At 44.3% G+C, this 27,268-nt stretch overlaps 1 protein-coding gene across 12 annotated transcripts in view; it reads right to left on the reverse strand.

Moving 5' to 3' along the window:
- Window positions 1-27,268, reverse strand: part of LOC142576732 (uncharacterized) — a 114,276-nt gene that overhangs the window by 50,667 nt on the left and 36,341 nt on the right. For all 12 annotated transcript variants that reach the window (XM_075687004.1, XM_075687005.1, XM_075686997.1 and 9 more), the window contains 3 exons: window positions 21,357-21,448; window positions 17,275-17,346; window positions 8,590-8,706 (listed from right to left, as the gene is read on the reverse strand). In XM_075687004.1, coding sequence (XP_075543119.1) covers window positions 8,590-8,706; window positions 17,275-17,346; window positions 21,357-21,448 — 281 coding nt within the window. The remainder of the gene's footprint in view (window positions 1-8,589; window positions 8,707-17,274; window positions 17,347-21,356; window positions 21,449-27,268) is intronic.

Consider the following 27,268-nt stretch of genomic DNA (forward strand, 5'->3'; position numbering starts at 1 on the left):
AAAAAAGAGTATCGAAAAGTGCCAGTCCTTGCGAAAATTGGCGTTAGAGAACAAGGGTAGTGGTGCTGAGTAGGTCTGCATATCAAGGGGGAAACGTATTTTGCGGTGTCTAAGGCTAGCCTATGATTAATTAAGTTTGAAAGAAACTCTAGCCAACTTTTTTCAAATTTGTAATAGTTCAATGCCGTTTGCAGTTAGTAATGCAGTGGGGGAGTCAGTAGCCTTAAATTTACTGTAAATAAATCGTACTGCTTTTCTTCGAATTCTTTCTAGGTTCTTACTGTTAATTTTTGTGTGAAGGTCCCAACTATGGAAGCATACTCAAGTTTTGGCCTAATTAAGGAAAAGTAAGAGAGTAATTTAACCCTAAGCAGGGCAATCTTGTGTTTGTGGTGCAGAAGGCATAGTTTCCGGAAAGCGGCTGAGCAGATGGTATTTAGGTGCAAGTTCCATGATAATATCATAAGAAGCCAACAATCGAAATCTATAATGCTTTTTGCACTAATATGTCAAGTTTCTCACTTCATAGGTCATAGATTTCCAGGATAAGTCACTCGTTAATGTTAGACCTAGGTATTTATAGCAGGCTACTTTCAGTAAAGGTGCTGCAGCCACATTGTAAGTGTAGTCTAAAGGGGACTTTTTTGCGCATATGGGGAGATAAACACACTTAGTTGCATTAAGAAGCATTCCCCATTGCTCACATCATTTCAACACATTGCCTAAGTAAGAGTTAAGGTCACAGTGGTCACTAATGCAGGTAACTTCTCTAAACAAACACAATCGTCAGCAAATAGACAAATTTGAACTGGGGTGTTAATCATACTGAAAATATCATTATTATATACCAAAAAAAAAGTAGAGGGCCAAGTACGCTCCCCTGCGGAATGCCAGAAGCTACCGGAAGGCAGCCAGAGTGTTGTTCTCCCACCTGAACATATTGGTTGCAGTTGTTTACATAGGCTGAAATCCAGAAAAAGAATAAATCTGGTATGCCAATCAACCGAAGCTTAGTAATTAGTTCATTGTGTGGAACTGTATCGAATGCTTGGCTGTAGTCTAGGAATATTACATCAATTTGACTGTTAGTATCCGGACAAGCTGCAAAGGTGTGAGCTACAGTAACCAATTGTGTTGTAGTAGAAAATCCTTTTCGAAATCCATGTTGATGATTTCACAAAACTGAGTATTCTTCTAAGAATTTGTTTAACTTGTGAGCTATTTATTATGTGTTCGATGAGTTTACAACATGACGATGTTAAGGAGATTGACTGATAATTTTGTAGTAATAGACGGTCGCCTTTCTTGACTATAGGCACAACTTGGGCTGACTTCCAGTCATCTGACAATTCCAGAGAGACACAGAGAAACACGAAAAATACATACCACAGTTCCAGGCCTCTATTGTCAAGAAATGGCAAAATAAAAATTTAATTTTAATGCATGGGTCAATAGCCCAAAAAGGTGAATAATGCATTAATAGTGCAAGCATTTTTTAAATGTGGTTAACATAAGGGCCACTATAATACATAAGACTTTACTTTTTGCAATGTGGGAACAATGCAGCAAGAAATAGAGCAAAATAATTCAATTTTTGACCTAGTATTTAAACATCTGCTTGCAACATAATACTTGTACATGCAGCTCTCCACTTTAGAAAAAATTGTACTAGCTGCTCCAGGTGCCAAAACGTGAGGGAAAGCAGTTTAGCAAGGGAATAGAAAATTTGTTGCGAGAAAATCGCAAAAAAGCAACTCAGGATTGAAAAGGACATGGGTTATGAAATTTTTTTCAGCAAAAGTATTGATCTATGAAGTGAGAAAATTGACAGATTATTGCAAAAAGCATTATAAATTTCAAAAAGTGTGTCCCAAAAATTCAGTTTTCTCACAATTTTAGCCTCCTAAGACTTCTTAGATCTGTCCCCTCAAAAACCTAAATGGCATACGGCAGCGAACACACCCAGCAAATCAGCTGTGCAAAAGTATGTGGCTTTTGCAAAGTCTGCTTAAGAATGATCTGCTAGTCCAGCAGGGAGGAATGGTGTTGGAGCACAGTGATGGAATTGCATGCCGTAAACTCGAGCACTACCGTATTTACACGATTGTAAGTCGACTCGAATGTAAGTCGACCCCCCCATATCGCTTGACCGGAAAAAAAAAAAAAAGTAGAGCATACCCGAGGGCGCATTCGATAACGAAAATTTATTAGTAGCTGACATGGTCACTCGACTACTCGTCTTCACTAGTGCTGCCATCGTCATCGTTGCTGCGGTCCCACAGCGCGTCGTGGTCCAGCGAAATTTCAAATTTGGCAAACGACCGCACCAGGACATCTTGCAGAACAGCAGCAGCCCACGCCAAATGCACCCAACCACACGCAGCCATCACGGAGGCTCTTTTGACAGGTCCGGTTGGCGTAATTTCGCAGTCTTCTGCCGCCAGCCACTCGTTGTACTCACGGCGGAGCAGAACCTTTAAATTAAGGCGAAGGTCCGGGCTTGTTTCATGACCACGTCGCACTTCAATGGCAGGGACCGATCACGCATTTCAGCGACGTACGCCGCAAGCTTAGCCTACAGCTCCGGAAAGCGTCCAGACTTCGGCACGTGGGAAATTTGTCACTTGCCGTAACAGGGTGAAAATTTCGCTTCGCTGCAGTCGCCACTCTCGCACCACCCATTTAGAAATATCGAAATTGCGGCCCGCTGCGCAGTGATTTGTTTCTTCGGCGTAAAGGATGGCAGCCCCCTTGAACGCTGCTGTGAACGAGTGCCGAACAATTAGTGGGCCTGCAGCACTCATGACGACTGGGGAAGCATAGAAGTAGCACGTAGCCGGCAGTCAAGTGGAACGCGTCAAAAAGTTGGTCAAACCAATTCCAATACCTTTAAACAGAGAAAGAGAAACCCGCGAGCGGCGTCTGCTCTTCTATGAACTACCGATACCCCCCGCAAGCGCCGCCGTTCTGAGGGTGCCGCCGCAAATGGGAACAGCGGCGCTTCCATCAACTATCGACACACCCCCCCCCCATAAGTGTTGCATGCACTGTAAGACTCTCAAAAATGTTGAAAACCCCTTCCGAAAAGCGAACAAACACGCGGGATAGCAAAAAGATATGGGTAGGGCCATAGAGCAAACATAAAATTGTAACTACGTTGTAGCACTTGTTTGTATCGCTTTTTTTGGCGCGGCCATGTTTTGGTTTCGATTGTAAGTCGACCCCCCAACTTCAGACTTTCAAATTTTAAAAAAGGGGTCGACTTACAATCGTGTAAATACGGTACCAAGTCAGAGTGCGCATTGTCGTGGTACAAAATCCAGTGCCCTCCTTTCGACAAACTTGGTCACTTGTGATGCATGCAGTATCTCGGATGCTTCAAAACCTTCCTGCAGAAAACTGCATCGAAAGTTCAGCCTACAGGTACAAAATCATGGTGAACAATTACATGGCCATTCAAAAACATGATCAACACAGCTAATATTGCTTTACTCTTCTGCAGTTTTTTTTATCTTGGCTCACGTTTCTTTTCTCACTTCTTGCTCTGGGACGACAGCTCAGTGTAATATTTGTAAATGCAAAATTTACTGCCAGTTGAATTGCTTCTTCGCAACAATTCATTACTTATGTCTAAAGTTTTCCAATGAAGGCAAAATTAATTTTGTTCAAAGCTTTTGCTCAGAAGTCAGCAATTTCAGTAGGATACTGATCGAAAACTTACTAATTTTGCAATTTTCCATTAGGATCTTCTGAAAAGAAAACTTTCTCTAATGAAATGCTTCTGATGCAAAGCAACTGCTTACAATAATATACATTTGGTGGAATGCACAAGATCAATGTTTTCATCATTGCAAGAAGTGGAGGGGCGTTCTGGCATTGCATCATTTTTGGGGTCTTCATAGCCTACCCGAAAATTATTAACATGCTTAAAAACAGTCCTTTAATTTCAGACACCCTTTCCACAGGCCTGTCAAAATATAAGAAAATTTCTGCTCTGTTTTTACCAAATTTCCCAAGAAACTTCATACTGATCTTTAGTTCTGTCTGTTAGTTTATCTACATTGCGACCAAGTCCAAAAATTGGTGGCACAAACACTGCAAGCATAAAATTCTGGCTTGTCATGCAGCAATCCAGCTTGCACTGGAGGTCAATGAGTACTGCACAGAGCAAGAAAGCAGTGCCCCCCCCCCCCCCCCCCACTTTGCCGCACAAGCTTTTTGTGTTGAGCCGAGAGCTCAATTAGGGCCTGTGTGCCCTCCAAGGAGCCCTCCTCACCAGAGTAGATGGCGTCACAGGCTGTCACCTAGACATCACACACATACCACTTGTACTGCAAGAAATAGCCAGCAGCAATTCGAGCAACTCAGGGATCCCCGTGAAATAGAGAGAGCACAAATTAAACTGCAAACAAAATGTGCCGTGGAGAAAAAAAGGAATTCCCTTTTGGCAGTCTGGTTCATAGCTGCATTACCAAAAGTTGATGAAAGTAAAAAATTGGCATCCACCTGATAGCAACCCGAAACGACAGAGGAAACCCACATGGATTTCTCAGAATGAAATCTTTGCAGCTGAAAAAAAAAAAAAATTCATTCTATGGTGACGACTGAACCTTTGACTGCCTTGTTGAAGCTATCGCTCTACTGTCAGAGCTAACCACAAGGTTAGCAGATCACAAGGTGAGGCTTAAGTAATCAGCAACTCAAACACATGGCCACTGAATATAGCAAATCACTTTGGTACAAATCTACAAGATGTAGAAAGTCTAATAAAAGAAAATAGTAGTCATCTGTGAGACAACAGCACAGAACTACAAAGGTAACCGTTTGTAACTTAGTAACATCAAACATTTGGATAGTTGGTTCTGTACAATCCCAATTACTATAACAGCCCGACTTTTTGATCAGGACAAAATCAGGCTAGGACAAGCGCTGACTATTTAACTAACAATGTTTCATTGCAAACAAAATATATGTAGTGTTGCAGAATAAAAATGTGGTTATGTCTTCTAAAAAAGTTGCAGTATCGTACTTTGAATCAATTGCTTGTAACTTTCCGTTACAGTGTTATGCTTGTGGTTCCTTTAACACTGCTGCAGGATCTGATACAATAAACGAATGGCCTGCTTGGGCCTGGAATTGCAATGGCCGGAGCTGTGAACTGCAGTATGGACACAATTTACTTCCTCCAGCATCACTTTGAATGCTGAAACACGAGTCATTACACAATTTAGGTTTGCAATGGTAAACAGCACAGAGAACAAAGACAGACAGAAAGAATGCACATTGCAAAGCTCCATGATATGCGTTTGTTCTGCCTGTTTTCGTTTTGTGCACTGTCTACAGTGGCCAACCGTGCTCAGCCAACTAGTCCAGTGTCGCACACAATTTCAGTTGCCCTACAGTTGCCTCGTGTTAGCATGGGAAGTCACACGTACTGTGTGGTGCAAATCATGCAAATCGGAAAACCAAATGGGCGTGGTTCTAGTGCAGAAGTTCCAAAACAAGAAGCCCTCCTCCCAGTGTTGCCCACCGTGCACAACGCAACTCTGCCTTTGCTTCCCCAACTCAGGTGCATGTGCTTATTTTGGTTGCTGCACTACAAGTAGGCAGATTAATAGAATCCATGTTTTTATTGTGTCGTTACTGGAAAAAGAAAAAAAAATTAATGAAAGCCCTCTTGGTGCCAGCTTGGCAAAATTCACTGAAATTTTGCCTACTATCTTAATAGGCAAAATTGGCCTACTGGGATAGTAGGCTACATGTGACCAATTGGCCTTTTGGTCACATGTAGTGCAGATTGTGCAGTAAAATTTCGGGGGTAAGTGCCCTGACACCAAAGCAGTGGAAAGCACCCTTACCTGGCTATTCCTGGGTCCTGGCTTTTGTCATGTTAAGTTATACTTTGTGTGACGTAACAGTAGCAACAATTGAGAGCTCAATAAACTTCAGAAAAAGCTTTACCTCAGGAGGTTCCCACCTAAAATCATCGTAACAGATAAAATCAGCTAGCTAGGTATCCACTGCACCGATCTTGATGAAGGCTGTACCACTGAAGAAAAAGTTAGAATCCACTGACCGTAGGCAGCAAATTTTTTAATTAGTGTGCCACTTTGCCTAAATTGTTAAAAAATTTAATTATGGGGTTTTACGTGCCAAAACCACTTTCTGATTATGAGGCACGCACGCTGTATTGGAGGACTCCGGAAATTTCGACCACCTGGGGTTCTTTAACGTGCACCTAAATCTAAGTACACAGGTGTTTTCGCATTTCGCTCCCATCAAAACGCAGCCGCCAGGGCCGGGATTTGATCCCGCGACCTCGTGCCCAGCAGCCCAACACCATAGCCACTGAGCAACCACGGGGTTACCAAAATTGTTAAAATCATAAAATTTCAAGAAACTCAAAGATCAAGTTTACAACTCTGTAACTGAGCAGAAAAAAACACAACCACAATTCTGCAAACTACAGTAATGATAAATCTAAAGGGATAAAATTGACAATTCTAAAATACACCACCACTTTCCGAGTAGGACCTTTGCAGAACCGCTGCAAACACTATAACAATGACAAAAGTTGTAAACTTGTGTATTGAACTTGTCTGCGTGAGATACAAGAAAACAGAGGTCCCATAAGTTTACAGAACTATACTGTTTGCTTTTCTCATGCAGTTACTGATTGGTGCATAAATTCCTGCATAAATTTTTTTTACTTATGACTTTCTGACAATTTTTGTAAAGAGCATGAAGCCCTAAACCAAATTCTGGTTCCTAGAGTTGGCATAATTAAACTTTCTCTTTTAAATGCAACAAGACAGAGGGAGAAGAAACTTTATTAACGAATGGTACGGCAGTTTTGTTTAAATGCAACAAAGTTAATTCAAATCAGCCCAGCGGTTGTCTATTGAGAGCATTTCTGCATTTCACATGTATACTTGAAATTTGGAATTAAGTTGAAATTTGGAATTCCAAATTAGAAGTTGGCCTTGAAGTAAAGCACCCTCTTTACCCTACTAAGCTTGCCAACTGAAGTTACAATCAATCATTATGTCTATAGGCACCTTGTACTGCTGAGTAGGTGGGACATTATCTTGGCCCCAGACGTCAGAATTGTATAGGCCTTCCATTAAGTCCACCCAACTGAACTCCCAGAAGATGCTCCCCACTCCTGAGATAGCGGCACTGCAAACCGCGATGGAACTTCAAGCACTTACATGGCCACACCATAGTGGCACACCCCACTAGCATCAGCTTCAAGCGCCACCAGCCTCCGTAAGTCAAGGGCCGCCAAGAAACCAACGAGCAAAAGACCCAGGTCCTAAGACACAGGTTAGACCAAAGCCAACAGGGCATTTCCAGACATTGGAATTCCAAAATTACCAGTCAAAAAAAAAAAAAAAGTTTACAAATACTATCAAAAATTAAGCCATTGACTGCTCATTCCAAATTCGGGCTTTGTTCTCAAAAGACACTGTGACCAGGCATTCAGCTCTGTAGTCCCAGCTACAGAATGATCTGTGCACAGTAGTAGTACTAGGACTAAGTTGACGCTTCACTGTCTTGCTTTCTTCTGTCCCTTTTCAAGAAATGTATTTTGCACCGCAAAGTATACCTAGTACTAGTTCCTGCATAGCATGACGATGACGCACTGCTTTCAGTCTGATTACGTATGCTATTTGAAGAGATAAGTTAATTTACATGTTAAGCTGGCAGCAACAAGTAGCCTCATGCATTTTTGGCATTACAGAGGATTTTATGCATTGCACGACGAACTAGCAAAGTGGTCAGTCTAGGCGTGGGCCACTATCCCGTTTCCGATAGTTGCAGAGCAGCCTGATTAATGCAGAACACTAAATGTGCAGCGGATCGTATGGAGGATGTCATGTCGCGATTCACAGACCGCAATAAAGTGCTCCCTGAGAGCGACTACGACGAGACAAGACACTAAAGGTAAATAAATTTCTACTATGTGAAGGTAAAGTTTGCTAGTTTAATCTTTTTCTGTTCACCAGTAATAGTTGCACACTACAGCTTTATGTTAGAAAATTGGGTGTGCATTAGATCTTTACTTTGTTTTACAAATTCTAACATCATTACTGTTAGTCTTCTACTTTGCATAAAAAATGGCTGCACATTCAATTCAGTGGCACGTTAGAATATGGCAAATACTGCCAAATGAACCAGCAGTGTCCTGGCATATTTTTCTGCTTTGATCAGCCATATAACTTTGCCTACCCCATCAGAGTCAAAGTAAGGGAAATCAACTGCACTCACAAAGTTCAAGCTCACGAGATATTCACGTAATAAATGTCGAAATATCAGGTGCAGTTGGGCACCACTTCCTTGCAGTGGTTGGTGCTGCTATGGGTAAAAATTAAGTTATTTGATCGGATTCAACAAATCAGGCCTTGAAAAATTGGCAAGCAACTGAATTTGTGAAAGTTTAATATCTTTTTTGCCTAATAAGAACGTTTAATTTTGTTGGTGCTATTTCAACACTCATAAACACGCTCTAAAGAACCGGGCAGTTTATAAGCTCGTGAAAGTTGGTAGCTAGTATGCCAGCTTGACTCCTCCGCTGACTACACTTACAGGTCCTCCAGCACGGGCCGTGGCAGCAGGGGCTCAGGCGAGGGTTCCAGGTCAGGGCAGAGCACGTGCAGCCGCTTCTCCTCCTCCTCCTTGCTGCGGCTGCAGGCTGCGGCCATCCTGTGGGGGGGGGGTCTAGGCTAATTAGCTTGTCATGAATTAGCTCAAAGGAGGCCCAGACAGCCATTACATGGCATGGGCAGCGTTGAGTTTAGAGTACAATATGTGCAATAATCAATTCATCAGATTTCATAAGAGTAACAGAACAAGTTAGGCTGCAACAAAGGCATATAGACAGGAATGATAAAACAAATTTACAGAATACAGGTACACAGATAAGGAATTATAAGGCTGCTGGAATAAGACAAAAAAACTATATCTTAGTCTTACTTCAGCTAACTTTAGCCAGTGTTTAAAAATATGCCGATGCACTGTAACACGACGCAACCAAATGCGTGTTGCTCATTTTTGTATGTAGCATGTCACACTATTTTTGTATTTTGCTTAATTAGGTCATTAGTCAAGGTTAATTAACCAACTTCAGAAGCAATAAAGTTAGGCAAAAAATTCCAATTAGAAAGTTGCAGAGCATTCGAATGAACAGTTTCTGTCTTTCTATCTGTTAAGTATTAGTGTTTTCCAGCTTACTGCGGATGCCTGCAAAATACAAAAGAACACCATGTGACATGCCCACTTGCGCATTGTGATTGCACTGCTCCCAAGCATTCCACACACAAACGAACATAGCGTTTAGCCGGGTGTGCCGCCACGAGGGAAGCACATCGCTGGCATAAATCGCACAGCGAACGCCTTCGTCACTGACCTGTCGCCTTTTAAGCGGCAGCACGTCCTGCTAGATGCTACGTTCATTTGTATGTAGACAGTTTGGGAGTGCTGCAATCACGGTGCGCAAGCGGGCATGTCAAGTGGTGTTTATCGCTCAGTACCTTTGAACTTTTTGCGGACACGTCAAGCAACACATGCGCACAAATAAATGTAAATAAATGCGACGTTTATTTTACACATGTGCATTACTTCGCAATTACTCATCCAGTGCTCCTACAGCAACTTTATTGCTCACATATGAGAAACGCAGTCGAGCAGGCTCAGCACATTGCGAAACGTCCTTGTTGTATCGGCGCAGGACATACAAAATACCGAAACTAGAAATGAACTCGCGATACAACGATGCTCTAGAACAGCATTTTTAATTCACAAACGAACCAAAATGTTCGGTTAAACTGATTTGTCAAATCTCTCCGTTCCACTTGTTGAGTCAAGCGGAGGCGGACGTCTGTTAACAGGTGGAAATATCAATCACACATACACAGGATGGTTCGCAATGTTTTTTCTGTTGCCAACAAAGTGGCGGCTGTAGATTCTTGCATTTTCGCTTGGTTGCCACGGTTCTCCGTCAGGGCTACGCAGCACAATTACAGGAAAACAACATTATCACACTTTCTCATACGAGACGCTGTGTTGTGAGGAATGCAAGCAATTCGATTACACAACACATTGAACAGCCCATATCCAACGCTCTCGCCTTTCCCCTTCATACGATCGTGATGGAAATCGGTAAAACTGAATGTTGTTATTGAGTCCTTAACGTTCATGGCAATTTACAACCAAATAGTAGCGTTGATTGCGGCGTTTCTTCGTAGCACGTGGAGCTATCGAGGTTGCCGTCGTTTTCGCCATCAGTCTGACGAATGAGCCAGCAAGCACTTTATGGCAGTTCGGCGGCGCGTCCGACTAGCGGGGAAATTCACAGCTCTCTGTCTGGGTGTTAATGCATAAAACGCTCGCAATATGGACAAAAATCTAGTCAAATCGTAGTTTCGCAGCTGCCAGCCACATGGGCAACTTAGCAAGGGAGTTGGGCTTCGCCCTACTCAATTACTGCCTCTTCGCACCGGCAGGTGGCGCGACACGTCTTGCAAAACTCTAGAGTCTGACGTCTATTGGGGGCGAGCTCCACCACTGGAAAAGCTAGCGCCACCGTTGGCGTGACGTGGCATGAGGAATCACGTGGACACAGCGGCCGCGTCGGCTGCTTTGGAAGCGCCGAAGCTTGCTGAAAACGAAAGAATAAAGTCCCACCTGCGCTGCAGTTCTGATTAAGTGGTGAGGCTTTACCACCTTGGGTGTCTGCTTGACAACATTTGAAAGTAGTATAACAGGTAGTGGCTTCCTTTGGAGGCGTGCAGAATGGTAGGCTACTGCTCGGTGCCGCAGTGCCGGACGTATGCAACGGAGCCCGGTGTCAGCCTTATTCACACGTAGCCGCAGGGCAAGGAGCTGCGTGAAGCTTGGCTGGCGAAACTTAGAACTGGCAGACAGCCATCGGCTACAATTCGGGTGTGCAGCAAGCCGAGACGCGAGGAGCATTTCTGCTACGGAGCCGGGGCTGCACGATGTTCGGTGAGTAGCAGAAAACGCGCACCGAGACGGTCACCCACGCTCGGTGGCCAGCTAATGTCATGACCGTTTGGTTTATGAACTTGTTGATGCTAGATACTGGCAAGTTCACTGGAACGGAAAGGAAGCGGTAAGACCCACATTAAAAAAAAGGCATGGCATATGGTCATGTTTGTGTTATGAATTAATGCACTGGATTACGAAAAGCAAGCAGAGGGAAATTGCACATTGAGAATACCGATAAACATACAGTGCGACGCAACTGCGAAATAATATTGAAATGTCCAAGAATTTAGAAGCAAAAAAAGATTGAATTGTCGCGACGGTACATCACAGTCGCCGTAGCTAGGCGTCAAAGTCTCTATAACGGAATTATTTTTGAACAGTTCTGATAGTGTCCACGCAACAATGGTTGCTAGTGTACTGTCAAATACTTATATACTACGGCCTAAAGCTCACGGCATGGTGCGAAAACGCGCTCATAGCGAAAGCAAAACATTGTGCGTGGACATGCATGCAGACGCGCAGTCGGTCGCTAGCTGCGAACCCGTGCGATCGCTGGATTGAGGCTCCATTCTGTTATGCTACATTTTGTTATACAGACAGCCCACTATAAGAACATATTTCACATAGTTTACTCTCAGCGTTTGGCTACCTTTCACGCAAGTAGCCGGTTCGGGAGACTCCATCGTGGCGACCGCGAGCAGTGGCATTCACTGTACGTATTTGGTAAAGAGATAGCATCTGTAAACGATTCTGTGCTTTCAGTTTGCCCAGTATTATTATATCGACAGCCAAAAACTTCCCTTGTTTTGAGAGTACTTACATAAATGTGCAGGAGGGCTGCTGCGTGGTGTTATTATTGAGCGCTGTAAGCGAAACCTATGAGGAGCGCGCCGCGTGATCCCTCATACTACGCAAGGGAGACGCTTCCGACAGATGGCGACTCCGTAACTCCTCGCCGCCAATACCCCAAGTGGCGTTCGATGAATTGGCAGTGATGGCGACCAGCACAACAACATGCGCCAGGAGTGAACGGCAGCTACCGAAGCTACCGCTGCGCATGCGATGCCTGCGGCCAGCAACACGTCGAGGGCAACGCGCGTCGACATGATTCTCATCGCAGAAGCCAAACAACTGGCAATTGAACGTTGTGCAGAGGAGGAACGACGGAGGCTGTCTTCGTTATCAGCTACCCGCCAAAAGCAGTCACTTATTAGAGATTCCCCGGAAGCGGCGGCAAGCAGGACAAAAGCCTCTAAATCACCTGCTTCGGGGCGTGAAATGCGAATTCTGCCGTGGCCCTTTGAACGTGTTAAAGGGCGACCGGGACTATGGAGTGGCAGTGAAACTAGTGGTGAACTATGCCATTTGCGGCGACATAAGCACTGGACGGAGCTCGCAAAGAACGAATGGGAATACAGGCTGAAAAAGACCAGCACCGGCTAGTGGCTCTGACAAGAAGCATGCCAGAGCAGAAAAGTTCATGCATGCCATAAAGAAGAGGCGCATGAAAGAGAGTGATGGTGATTATGTGCCTGGTGGCTTCTGGTGCAAGGTGGACTTGAATTTCTTGCTTTAATTGCTAAGAATAAATCTAGATCATGTACTGGAACTTCGTTTTGCGTTTTCTCAAAAGCTGCATTTCTCCTACGACATGTGCTGTTGCCCACAGTATCTTTTGATGTAATAGTCCAATTTCAATTATTTTTGTTTCATTCAAAAGCTCATGAGTTTCTACACACAATAAAACTAATAAAATATGATATCCCTTATGCTGCAATTTTTTATTTGGCAATATAACAGATAAAAATTTTGAGCTTCATAACCACCACGTTAGATATGGCATAACTTTTATAACAATAGAGCTAAAATTACAGTGATGGTCTGATTGTGATGTCTGATTGTTCTAGAATGTGTACATATAAATATTTCTCTGATATTCAGTGGTAAATTTTTTGAAAAGTTGGGCAAATTGATTTTCAGAAAGTATTATCTCAAAAACGACTTAAGAAAAAATAGATTGCAAATATGCTTCTAGCAGGCTAAAGTATACCTTGCCTGAAAATTTCATTTGTATATGACTAAAATTTAAAAAAAAGAATCAAACACCAGTGTCTCCCCTTAAAGAAAGAGAAAGAATGTTGAAAAGCAGGCTAAAAAAAGACAGAATGATCATGCTAATCCCACGCACTGTGTGAATCAGTGCAAAGTCCTGATGTTCCAGTAAAGCAAAACTGGCACATTAAATAAGGGCTGCACAATGAAAAAGAACTCTGGCGGTAAATTTATCCCATAGCTGTCCACAGCTATGGTTGTGGACCTCGTAAAGCACAGGAAAGACTTATTCAGCTTCAAAAAATGCAACCCAAGACACGCTGGAGAAACACACCACAGGCCACAGCCCCGAAGCAGCTGGACACCACAAAGAAAAGCTTCACTAAAGACATTCTCCAAATCTCAGTCAGTTGTCATGCCAATGACACTGTAAGATTGAGGTTCAGAATACAATTATACAAATGCCAGTTTAACAAATATTTAAAATAACAAACCTTTAGAAAATCCCCAGCAGTTTTCCTATGTATTCGATGCAAAAATTTTTCTGTTCAACGAATTTCTGAAGAGCAAATACTTCAGTCGAACGAACTTGATCAATGGCGCCAGGCTCATTTTTGAAAATCAGTTCAACAAAGTTTTGCGCTCTGCAGCATTGGCATAGCCGATGCTTGCCGCCTCCAAATCGCCCCTCCAGTGGCGTAACACTGGCTACAATTAGAAACTGATGGCATAGATGCTGCCCGAGAATCTCTAAGACACCAATATTTTCGCGAACGGAGCCTTAATATTCGAGAAAGTGAGGTAAATGCAGGACATCATTAGAGACTCCCCCGGGTCATTCAAGTATCTAAAGATGACGAAAGCACTCCTCAGGTAAATTCTGTCACTAGTACTCAACCATTCGTTGCTAAAAACATCCTTGCATTGTATTATAATATGAAATAAAATGCTACTGGTCCAGTTCTATTTCATCTTTTAGAACAAAGAACTCATTGATATTACCCTTGACAACGATGCGGGTGGCTGAAAGGTTTCATTTTCACTCGACTCAATGCTGCCCACGCTTTCGCATTTCACTAGCTTCATTATCGAGTACTGCTGCACTGGTTTTGCTGGCCTGCGAAACTCACACAAACTGCACGTAGCAGAGAATTTAACTTCCATGCAATGTCGCAGGATGCCCGAACGGTCTAGCCACTTGACCAAAATGCAGCTGCAGTGGTGAATCCACCGCTCTGTCTTGGCTCAGTGCCGCCATCTGTCGGGCACCATTTTACTCACCGACGGCAGCAAAGGGTAGTAGCAATAGCATATGTAAGGTCACCACTCTCCAGGGTGGGTGGCGAGAGATATGAATTTCGAAAAAGGCATTCGGACTCTTCAGATGCAATTTCCTCGTAAACTACCGTATTTACTTCAATCTAACAAATACCGTTTTTCCAATAAAACGGGTCCAAAAATTGCATGCGCGTTCGAATCGAACACGACCTTAAATTCGCATTACCATATCGCCATTGGCGTTCGAAAAATGGGCGCCTCATACGCGCTTCTAGCCTAGCTGCCGTAGCTTCCTCCATGTGCATACCTCCATGTTGTACATGTAACCAGGCGCTGGTGCAACCTAGTCTACCGCCTGTCTTCCCGTTCCCTGCGTTTATTCAATCACCATGCAAGTGCCAACTGCGAAGACGCACCGAGTCCACCATGATGCTGCATTTAAAAGGAAAGTTATGTGTGCGGAGACGGACGGAAATTGGGCCATATCACGGGCGTTCGGAGTACCCGAAACTTGCGTGCGGGACTGGCGCAAACAGAAGGAAAATATTTTCACCAGCAAAGCAACAAAGAAGGGTTTCAGAGTACCGAAGCAGCGAAGCGGACCGAAGTGGCCCACTTCACCGAAATAGAAGAGCTGCTTGCGGAATACGTGTAAGAGCAGCGAGTGGCACGGTGGCCTGTGACGACCGATCTGCTCAAAGTACGGGCAATGCAGTTAGCCCTACAGAAAGGGCTAATGCAGAGTGACATCAAAGCGAGCAGGTGCTGGCTATCAAATTTTATGAAAAGAAAAGACTTTTCTCTTCGAAGGCGGACAGGGATATGCCAAAAATTGCCTGAAGAATATGAAGAAAAATTGCAGTTTTCAGCAGTATGTTTTTTGGTTACGCCATAGAAACAGCTACCACTTCGGACAGATTGGAAACGCCGATCAGACGCCGCTCTACTTTGACATGCTTGCCACCACAACCATTGAAAAAAAGGGGGCGAAGCAAGTGTGCGTTTTGCCTTCTGGCCATGAAAAAACTAGTCACTGCAATGCTTTGTTGCACTGCGGCTGGGCACAAGCTGCCCCCTTATTTTATCTACAGACAGAAGACGCTCCCAAAAGGAATCGTGTTTCTGAGTGGCATGATTGTGCGCGCAAATGAAAAAGGTTGGATGACCACGGACTTGGTCCCTGACTGGATTGACAACGTTGGGTGGGAGAGACCCGGCGGCAGTTTGGGTCTGCGTGGCATGCTTGTGCTCGATGCGTTCAGGTGCCACCTTGACCAGCGCATCAAGGACAAGCTGGCTGCATGCAACACCGACCTTGTCGTGATACCTGGCAGCATGACATCACAGCTCCAGCCGCTCGATGTTTATTTGAACAAGCCAGTGAAAGATAGAATTCGGGCACTCTACACTGAGTGACTTGTCAGTGGCTGCCACGAATTTATGCCCGTCAATAAAATGAAGCGTGCCTCGCTGCAGGGCTTCGCTGGATGGGTGAAATATGCATAGTGCATGATCCCGTCTGCCATGGTCAACAAGGCCTTTAAAAAGTGTGGGATTTTGAATGTCATGGACAGCACTGAAGATGAAATGCTTTGGTCTGTTGATAGCGATAAGGAGTTGTCTGTTAGCGACGATGAGTGATATCCATTTCCCCACGTGACTCGTACCGGCGCAGTGAAAATGTTGGCGGCAAGGTACGCCACTTCCATTTGTGTTTTTATTCATCGCAACTTTAGTGTATTGGGAATAAATCTGTTTTTTCCAAATGAGAGAAAATAGTATTTCTATATGAAAGCACGAGGTGCACGGTATTGTAATCTTCTTTATTATATTTATTATATTTATTTATTATATATATTATATTGTAATCTTCTTTATTATATTTTTTTGGTCATGGAAAACGGGTGCGCATTACAATCGAGGTCGCGTTAGAATCGAGTAAACATGGTAAGTCTCTTCTTGGCGTAAAACAAGCGTTGCAAGGTTTCTGGAATGGTATTTAGACAGTCCACGTCAACTTAGTATTGCCCTTAGTGTCCCTTTAACACCACATGGTGTGTCATTTGATTTTTCTGGACTCATCTGCACAAACAATGTTGCAAACATAATGGCTTCAAAGTTGCCACCTTTCAGGCTGTCACCCATGCCCTCCCATTTGTTGTCAAGGTAAATCCTCAACTTTCAGAGTGCCGTAAGATGGCTGCAAAATGGTTTTCATCAAATCGGTGCCAAATGGCCACTTTAGTGACCGATTCACGACAAAGTGGGGATAGTTATGCCTAGCCAGCAAGGGTGCTGGGTGGCAAGCCTTTGCAGGAATATTGCCTCTGGAACATGGCCACAGACTACCGAAGATGGAAAGTGAGGTCAAGTGCACAGGCTGAAATGACGACGGTGCACGTGAGCAGAGCATTGTCTGTGAATGATCAGACTGGCCGGCGAACACCTACCACGTTTGTGGGAGCATTTACTCACCAGAATGGCATAAGCTCGCGAGTGAGCATCAAGCCCATAGAGCTCCAAACTGATCCTCTGCAGTACAGCCTAAACTGACGATACTGAGGAGTCAAGGTCACATACCATTATCTGCACTTTGCGATCATGTGCAACGCACTTTGGACTGTGCAATGTGAGAACGCAAAATACACCCGTGGCCTTGACTGTAATGAAACGAAGTAAATACGACTTCAATGAAGGGCAACACAGAGAAAAAATATACACAAATTTTTCACTGTGCCGGTATTCTGAGAACACAGCTACATTGATTTTACCATTGAAATGCACTTTTTCAGACTGCCTGATTATTCTAACATTTTTGCAGCCCCATTCGTGTCTGAGAAATTAGTCAGCGACTGTAAAATGTTTAAGGATAGACTATAATAAATGTCTGCAGACTGGAATGGTGTGCGGTGAATCTAGAAGGTGCTGCCTTACCCGTCCAGGCTAAGGTCACTCATTTGTGCCGTGATCTTCTCCTCAGTGATGATCTGCTTCCTCGGTGGGAACCTGCCAAAAGCAAGAGCTCAACATGGCATGCACATATTCAAAGACCTTAAAAGGCAGCACATAAGTGAAGCCCATACTTTTAGCAAGTTGTTCTTTTTTTCAATAGTTTGCATGTTCAACTAAAAAAAATCACTTTTGCATGGCAGATTCAGTAAGGCATCTCTCATTGAGGTACATTGAGGAACATTGGTACAGCTGAATCACTGCATAGTTAACACCGGTTCATCAAAATTTGTGACACAATAAAGTTTTCGTCATTCTTTGTCAGTGCCCCATGAAGCTTAATGCAACAAAATCACTGCCACAGTAAAGTCCGTGAAAGGCAAGCATGGACATCACTACTCCCGAAAGAGAAAAACTAAATCTTGACAACCACTCTTGCAAGTGACAATATAAAAATGTTAGATGAATAAAATGCAAATATCCAGTCTTTGAATGTCCCTCGAAACACTGTTCACGTAAACAGCCATGCAACATCTGATCGTCAGAGCCCGCACCATTGCCATTGTGATTATAAGATAACAGAATTAAAATTCCGGCATAAACCATCAATGATGATTGTCTAAGTAATGCGAGAGGCAAAGCTTTAATTATTTTCACAAGGTCATCGTATCGCGGTCACATAGCTACCATACCACCAAAATTCAGTAGGGTAGCCACAGAATGTTTTCGCATTAATAAAATGTACTGAGCCATTTGGTAATCATCATCATCATCAGCCTATCTTATGTCCACTGCAGGACAAAGGCCTCTCCCTGCGATCTCCTTGGTAATCATCTTCAGGTAAAACTTCACAAAGTAATGCGGACAAAGGCAGAAACAAACACTCGCTTGTCCCCATGTTTCTGTGTCTTACTTTGTCCATACTACCTTAAAACAGTTTTAATTGAATTCTCGCATAGCTTGCGACAAACACGTGCCAACAGTGATGTGCTGCTTTCATTACAACAGCTTAGATGAGTATTTTATACACTAAGCTGGTGGCAACATGCCTCCCCTGCTATCCAAATTCTGCAATCATTTCCGCATGACAAATTAATGGCACTTGTTGGCTTTGGGTGAACTGCTCTCTCTGTTGTCATGGAAGTCAGAAAGTGAGAGTACACAATCCCTCTGATGTTACGACGTTCGGCTGGTGGTTTGAGGCAGACATCTTTGAGGAACACCTGCCACTGCACGCAAAATGCATTGTATTTGATTGCAACATGCTACAGCTGAAAACATCAATTTTGAAAGCTGTAGAAGCATTTGAATGGCATGCCTTTCTCTGTTTGTGAACATGTGCTAAATGTTGCAGTGGTTTCTTGCTCAAGCACTGACTTTGTGTAGGCATAAAAAAAAAGAAAAAAGAAATGGACTCAATTTGAAGAATCATGCATAACATGCACATTTCAGTTTTTTGTGAAAATTATTTTTCTCTACACATGACAGGGATCACCAGCATCCCTTGTACGGCACTAAGCATGAACATGACAACAAAAACAATGGAAATGGAGGGGCTTGACAGTTGGTCAAGTCACTAGATCTTGCGCTTAGTTCCTTCTGTGCTGCCCCATCGTCCTGAAATCTGATCAAAGCTGGCCAAATTTTTTTACTGCAATATCCTTTAAAAAAAAAGCAATATTTTAAGCATCCACTGGAACAAATTTTTACAATTCATGGCAGGAGTGATCCTTAACAGCACTACTATACGAGACAATTAAAATGCATCACCGGTGAGAAAATGAAAATTGCAAAGGATGAAGAGTACCGTCGGTGAACTGAGCTCATCATTCGCCATTCTTACCAGAAACACACAGACGAACGCAGATTGTGCATGGCCTGAGGTAGTTTGATGGATTTTTCACATCCACCACCATGGCTTCCAGCAGTACTTCCTAACACTCCCAAGTCTGGGCCTTGAGTACGTGCAGATAAGCACACCACCATAAACAGTGAGGACATGCAGGCCAAGACAAGGTGACAGCTACTGCTATTCCTTAATTGGTAAGGCAGCTTCAACTCCCATGTGCTTTAACTTGTCTTTTACTTCAATTACATTTTCTTTTATCAAAAATATCAGCAATATTGCAAATTCAACTTTTCTCTTCAGTTACTCCAGCAGTAAAATTTTAAAGGAAAATCCATATTTTCAGTGCTTTACTTGGCGTCATAGTAATGCAAGGTAATAAAATTCTCATCGAATAAAACCTTAACTTATGGCAGCTACCGTATTTACACGATTGTAAGTCGACCTATTTTTTAAAATTTGAAAATCTGAAGTGCGGTTGACTTGAAATCGAAACCAAAACATGGAACTACAAAGAAAGCAAGACCAATGAGATATCAGGGGAGCTAAAACATAGTTACAAGTTTATGTTTGCTATATGGCCCTACCCGTAGCTTTCCGCTATCCCACGCATTTGCTCGCTTTTTAGACGAATTTTTCAACATTTTTTAGCTTTTTACAGCGCACACAGCACTCATAGGGAGTGGGGTGTCGATAGTTCATGGAAGTGCCACTGTTCCATTTGCGGTGGCACCCTCAGAACAGCAGCGCTTGTGGGGAATATCGATAGTTCATGGAAGAGCAGACACCATTCACATGTTTCTCTTTTCTTGTAGCTCTTTAGCTTCATGCGTTCGATTTGAATGCCGGCCACGTGCTATTTCAGTGCTTCCTCAGTCGTCATGAGTACTCCGAGTCCACTAAACATTTGGCGCTTGTTCACAACAGCGTTCAAGAGGGCTGCCATCCTTTACACTGAAGAAACAAATAACTGCGCAGTGGGCCGCAGGTTTGATATTTCTGAATGGGTGGTGCGAGAGTAGCAACTGCAGCAAAGCAAAATTTTCACCTGTGACAGCAAGCTAAGAGGTATCTGCAGACCAAAGTCGGGACGCTTTCCACAGCTGGAGGTCAAGCTTGCGGCATACGTCACTGAAATGCGTGATCAGCCCCTGCCAGTGACGTACAACATGGTCATGAGACAAGCCTGGATCTTCGCCTTTTGAGGACCTGCTCCGCCGTGAGTACGAGTGGCTGGCGGCACAAGACCAGGAACTTACGCCAATTGGACATGTCAAAAGAGCCTCCCTGACGGCTGTGTGTGGTTGAGTGCTTTCTGTGTGCAGTTATGTATGTATGCAAATGCACTTATGTATGCAAATGCTGAATTTCGCTGGATGATGCCGTGCTGTGGGACCATAGCAGCAATGACAATGGCAGCACTAGTGAGAACGACAGCACAAGTGAAGAACGAGTAATCCAGTGACCATGCCAGCTACTAATAAATTTTTGTTACGGAATGTGCCCGTGGGTATGCCCTTTTTTTTCCCCGTCACACGCGATATGGGGGGGGTCGACTTACGTTCGAGTCAGCTTACAATCGTGTAAATATGCTAAACTATGACAGCTAAAGAAAGCAAGTGTTATTGCAGTTAATGTCTGCTGCATCTAACACCCAAGAATGTAAAAAAAGACTTGTGCATCGACGATAATTCTCAACGCAAGTGAATAGCCAGAGCAAACAAACGAGTAACTGAATGAGAGAGCCAGAGAGAGAGAGTGAGCAAGTGAGCAAAAAAGGGAACGAAAAAAAATTTTTTCTTGCCGAGTCTGACCACTGACCACCAATAACGAAAACAGCCCAAAGAACCGAAGAAAGCACTTTCTTAAAAAAGCTATGCACTATGGGAATTGATATGCAAAGCATTCTGCAAGTAGCAGGCTATCCAGCATCATCTGGATTTCTGCAAAGAGTTGCCAGGTGTCATTAATGTCATGTGATGTGATGTGATGCATCTCCTGACAGTATATCAAATTAAAGAAGTGACCATGACAGTATCACAACCACGAGGACATCACTAGTGGACCAAACTAATAGATAATTTGGGTCACTGGATCAATGTAGGAGGCCAGATAGACTCAAAGTACCTAAACTAGGCAAAAAATGCTCCACATTAAAAAAAAAGAAAAAAGCAGAGTGCGCTATGCTTTCTGCATTGAAAGACAGATGAACGTGACTCACCCAGCGCCCACTAAAGGAGGAAGGTGCCGCTTACGGAAGCGCCGCTCATTCACGGCCCATCTGGGAGCCTCACCGGCTGAGAATCGCATGACCTGCAAGCCAAGGAAAAAGGCACATCAGTCACTTATTGACCCTTTTAGCGGAGCACTTTGTTCTAGAGAAACGAGATGGTGCTTCCAGCAGCGTGCCGCACATGGCCTCAGTGATACCGCACAAGCGCGAAACCATTACCACTTCTACCTTGCTTCTGTAAGATCAGCTGTTGTAAGTGCAACCGAGTTTTCACTGACACACACTGCACCAATCATGCTGCAAATTGTGGAGTGGTGGCTTGAAGACATGTGCAGTGTAAGATTTGTTGGACGGTCCCACCGCTGGCATCCAGTTGTAGGAGTTGTCAGATGATCTCGCCGCTGCCACCATTTGTAAGGGTTGAAGGTCGTAGACAGGAACTTGCGGGGAACTAGGTGTACAGGGTTTATTCACAGTATTTACATTTTAAACAAGAGATACATTCGACAGTCTAGCGTGGCTCCCAAATGGAGCACGCAAGACGAAGCATACAGCAAACGGGCAGACAGCTCATGAGCACGAACACGAGCACAGAGCAGGACGATGAGCATGAGCACACTACGAGCAGCCGACAACAACCGCTTACCCTAAGGCATAGTGCTTACTAACAAATGTATGTACCCTCTCCTGCTTGGACCGATCCGGTCTGCAGTATTTTGTAAATAAATAAATAAATAAATAAATAAATAAATAAATAAATAAACACTCCATTGGTCCCTAGTTCCCTAGGTGAGAGACCCGTTCGACGTCATCGTCAACACAGTCGACCTGCCGGTTGTCCATTATCTTGAGTCTTGAAAGGCACGTCGGTTCCCCGAGTTGACCCCTGCAGCACAGCCGCCGGGTGCCCATTGTATTGCGCCTCTAAATTCCAGAGCTGCCTTTCTCCTGTAGTCGCCACGAGTGTCAGCAGACTGTAACGAATCCTGGGGCCCCCGTACCGCAAAGCACCCTTTTGTTAGGGAAGCTCTTCTTGCTGCTGAGAGAGACCATGAAGACCCGGCAAACCAACCAACAATACGTTGGGCGCCAAACATGGCCCGCCCTGCTGCCGTCACTGATTCTCCGAATGAGGCGCATGTGGATTAGCGCTGTCGTCCTCGCTGGTTCTCCGAAGGGCACCAGCACCGCGGGTCGATCGAAGCACGTGCAGTGGGCCGAAATAGCTTTGCAGAGCAGTACCCCTGCAGGCCGATCCTAACAGCAGTAGTTTGCCACAAAAATAGTGACTGGCATATTGAGGAATGGAACGAACCTGTGTGGCCAAGTTCGCAGATCGCTGCTAGAACTGTCTGTGTTACCAGCACTTTGAGATCTACAGCTTTCCTTGCGGATACAGAAATTTGCTCATCCACCAGCATGGTGTCGCTAACTTCCAAAGAAAGGCTTCAGCCCCGGAACGTCGGCAAGTGAGAGCACCGCTCGTTAAGCAATGACAAAGGTAGTAGCGCCGCTTAGTGTTATAGTAAGTTTCATGCAAGTTATCTACACATGCCTACCTTAACTGGCACACAAACTTAAGCCCGTTTTATCACCAACCTATCAAGAATAAATTAATGGTCATGTTCCTATGGGTGGGCAGCACAACCCGGACGAAAGACGAGAGCAAGTACACGATACGAGTGCAGGCTAACAACTGGTTTATTTTTTTCAAACAAGGGGCTATAATATACAGAAAATATAAACACATGTAAAGCGACGTTTACAAGGGTGTTAGCCTATCTTACCGTTAAAAAAATCAGTTTCTTTATCCTGCAGAGTGATAGAAGTCTGGCCGATGCATGCGCCTGAGTTTACATGCATGAAGTAGGCTTCCACAATCTCGCGGTTGATTTGATTCATATTTTTATACAATATTTCCGTTTGTTCAAACATACGTTTGCATAAGCAAACTCTACAATTCGCGGCCAGATTAGAACCTGTTTCATTCCTGATTGCACCTTGGTGCTCCCTGAGGCACATGTTAAGGCAGCGTCCCGTCTGTCGAAAGTACTTTTTGCTGCACGAAAGTGTAATGACATAGATTACTCCCACTGAGTAGGAGGTCTGCATTGGCTCTTAGGTTGCACCAATTCTTGGCGAGATCTTTCTCAGCACTGTTGACCGGGCACTCAAGAGTATCTTGGCAGGAACATCGATAAAGTGCTTCAGGTTTGTTGATGATTACGTGGTAGTTATCCACTCTCAAACCAGTTTCAAAGCTATTGGAGTTATTTTGCAGCCTTTGATAAAAAAGGAATGGGTCTCAGATTTACTCGTGCACTGCCGAGTAATTGTGAAATTCCATTTTTGGATTTGCAGTTAAGATTAACAGTGCAACATATTTGTTGGCAATATAACCCCAGGACAAGCAAACCAATTCAAAACTACGCCTCAGCACACTCAAAATTAGTGAAAAGAGGAATTGCTATGATGTGTCTAGGTTCCGCACTTGGAAAGTCATGCCACCACCTCGCCAATCTGAGCTTTTTGCAACAACTCAATCATTTAGAGATGGCCGGTTTTCCAAAATCTATTATCGTGCCAATATGTGAAGGGCTAGTGAAGAAAATAAAAAATAGGAAGCACCCCAAACACAGACAGAAAAAGTTAAAATGTATGCAGTCATCCCTTATGTACAGCCTCGTTCACTCTTAGGGTGAACACGGCTCACCGTGGCCACGCTTCGCGGGGCACCAGTGCGTCCGGCGCGGCGGCGCATCAATGTCAAGCGGCGCAGGTGCACACGGACCCAGGGAAGGTGCTTCGCGTCATCTGCTACAAGGCTGGAGCGCGCCGCCTCTTGCTTTGCTGTACAGTACACTTCGCTCGACCCAGGTGACTAAGTGCCCGAGGCGGCATTGCGGGAAGGCGCACTTCACTAACTGGAGCATTTTTCAGCTGGTTCCGTCTACAGCTTGTGAACATCCTGCTTAATCAATATACATAAACAGAAACAAGCTGCATGTTTTTTATAAATGATGAGGGTAAAAATACAGTCATTTTTTCGTGCTCTTTATTAGGCTGGGGCGTAGAGGCGACGCTTGAGAGTCATGGCAGGGACGTCACCCAGCCCGAGGCTGTTTTTAATTTCTCGAACGGTGGAGGTAGGGTTTGCAGCAGCCGCTGCAACAATGGTCACTCTTTGCCGGGCTTTACGGGGAGCATCCGCAATTCTTCTATCCTTCTTGTAAGCCTGGACGATTCTATTTACAGTTTTCAGTGGCTTTTTTGTCATTATCCGATGTAACGCATTGAGAATAGTTTTGTAGGCACAGATCTACAATGCGTCGCCTTTCTTTTTCCAGTACCCGCGACATGGCTAGTTTCCAAAGTGCACCGGGGAAATGAAATTATCCTGCACTGTTACAGCGTTATTATCGCCGAAGTGCCATGGCAACCAGCAACCGAACAAAATGCAATTAATCATGCAAGTCGATGGAAATGCGTTTAATGGAAACACCTCTGGTGTCTTTCGATTTGGTGAGTCATCCCAGAATCTTTAACTTCTAAGCGGCCAGTCACTCAGTTGAGTAGTCGTTGGCTGCACCGCATCATCATATTAAGCTAAGATGGGGTAGCATGACCTAAGCAAAAAGGGGGGGGAGGCGGAGGGGGCTCGGAGGGGGCTCGGCGGTTGATCGGGCTGATGCCCATGGTCAGTTAAAAAGTAGACTGGCCCGACCACAGCAATCTGGCTTGGGCCGGGCTTAGTTTTTACAAATGGCGAGCCCGTTTGCCGACCACCGGCATGCTGTGGGCATACGACACCGGGCCAGCCTCATGACCGCCGGTTTAAATATTGTGGCCACATTCGTCCAACACAGGAACCGGCCACTTCCCCACGATGACAACAGCATCGCTTGTCCGCAGCAAGGGTTCCTGTGCCGTATTCATATTTGGGTTTTACCCACTCAGCCCAGTGCACCCCCTAAAAAAAGAAATAAATTCCTCCTAATCTCCAAATTTATCCGATGCCCTCCTATATGGCGTAACTCAGAGGCCATGTGTCGCCTCGGGACGTATACCACACAATTAACAAATTATTGTATGCTAGTGAGAATATGCATATGGCCCGTTCCGTGGAAGTACTGAAATGAAATAGAAGCGAATAACGACTTAATCACCCGGCAAGACGTAATTTAAGCTAGATAACAGACATCTAGATTATAGATTTTTCACTACAACTACCTATTCGAAACGGACGGAAACAGCATTCGCATGCGGCGTGCATTGACTCCAAGGAGAAAAAAACAAACAACCGAAAAACGTCGGCACCACATGTTTTACTTCACCTAATCAATGTAATCAAATAATTGACCAACGATTCCTCTAAATGAGAATGCGACTTCTCGCGTCAGGTAGCCGTCAGAAGATCGGCACCACTTCGGTGATATTACCCAAACTGTGACAACAGAAATGAATTTAGTTTTTTTATAGTATGTAGAAAGATGAAAAGGGGGAGTAAAATTGCCGCCAAATCAGTTGCTATGCCGGGGAGAGCACTTTCCTACATCGTGTAAAGCACTCCATGCTCTCCTACCAGCGACATTAACGCGTCAATAAGAGAGTGCGAAGCAGTGGATATCACTTCTTAGTTGCTATCGAAGTAACAATATTGCCCTCCCTAATGGTAAAATCCATGGCAGACATAATGATGCGTGATTGAACAATCGCTCTCTAACTTTCTGAGAAATTTATAGCGGGTTTCCGTCGTTTTCTTAAGTCAATTAAGCACATTCGCCCTAGCATCAAGACATGCGTGAAACGGCGCGCTAGGCTCATCACATGATGACTCCAACTAAGAGCGCGCCTAATAGGTTTCTCGGTATGCACTACACCAAGTGCTGTGAGAGTAAAATAAAAGGGCTGCTGCCTAATAAAGAGCGCGAAAAAATTACTGTAGTTTTACCTTCAGCCCTTGTAAAAAAACATGCTAAGCGATTTATGTAGAGAGAAGCTTGTTTCTGTTTATGTATACTGATTAAGCAGGCTGTTCACAAGCTGTAGACGGGACCAGCTGGAAAATGCTCCAGTTAGTGAAGTGCGCCTTCCTGCAATGCCGCCTCGGGCACTCAGTCACCTGGGTCTAGCGAAGTGTACTTTACAGCAAAGCAAGAGGCGGCACGCTCCAGCCTTGTAGCAGACGACGCGAAGCACTTCCCCAGGGTCCGTGTGTGCCTGCGCCGCTTGGCTTTGATGCGCCGCCGCGCCAGACGCACTGGCACGCCGTGGAGCGCGGCCACGGTGAGACGTGTTCACCCTAAGAGTGGACGAGCCTGTACATCAGATGGAGCATGGGTTACAAAAAAGACAGCCATGAAATATGGTGCTCAAAAGTTTTTTCAGCAAAGAAATTGTTAAACAAGATTTGCAATCTTGTCATAGACCTAAACAGGCGTCCAAGGCTATGCGCCGCGTCAAACACTCTGGGCAGCTTGTGACATGCTCGGTGGGAGTGGTCTGTGTCATTCCACTTTCGTGCAGCAAAAAGTACTTTGGACAGACGAGACGCTGCCTTAACATCCTGCTTAGGGAGCACCAAGGTGCGATCAGGAATGAAACAGGTTCTAATCTGGCTGCGCATTGTAGAGTTTGTTTATGAAAACCTATGTTTGAACAAACAAAAATACTGTATAAAAATATCAATCAAATCAACTGCGAGGTTATGGAAGCCTACTTCATGCATGTAAACTCAGGCACATGCGTCAGCCTGACTTCTATCGCTCTGCAGGATAAAGAAACTGATTGTTTGAATGGCAAGATATTCTAACACCCTTGTAAACGCCATTTTACACATGTTTACATTTTCTGTATATTATAGCTTCTTGTTTGAAAAAATAAACCACTTGTCAGCCTGC

The sequence above is a fragment of the Dermacentor variabilis genome, chromosome 3 (assembly GCF_050947875.1).
Source record: "Dermacentor variabilis isolate Ectoservices chromosome 3, ASM5094787v1, whole genome shotgun sequence".
NCBI lineage: Eukaryota > Metazoa > Arthropoda > Arachnida > Ixodida > Ixodidae > Dermacentor > Dermacentor variabilis.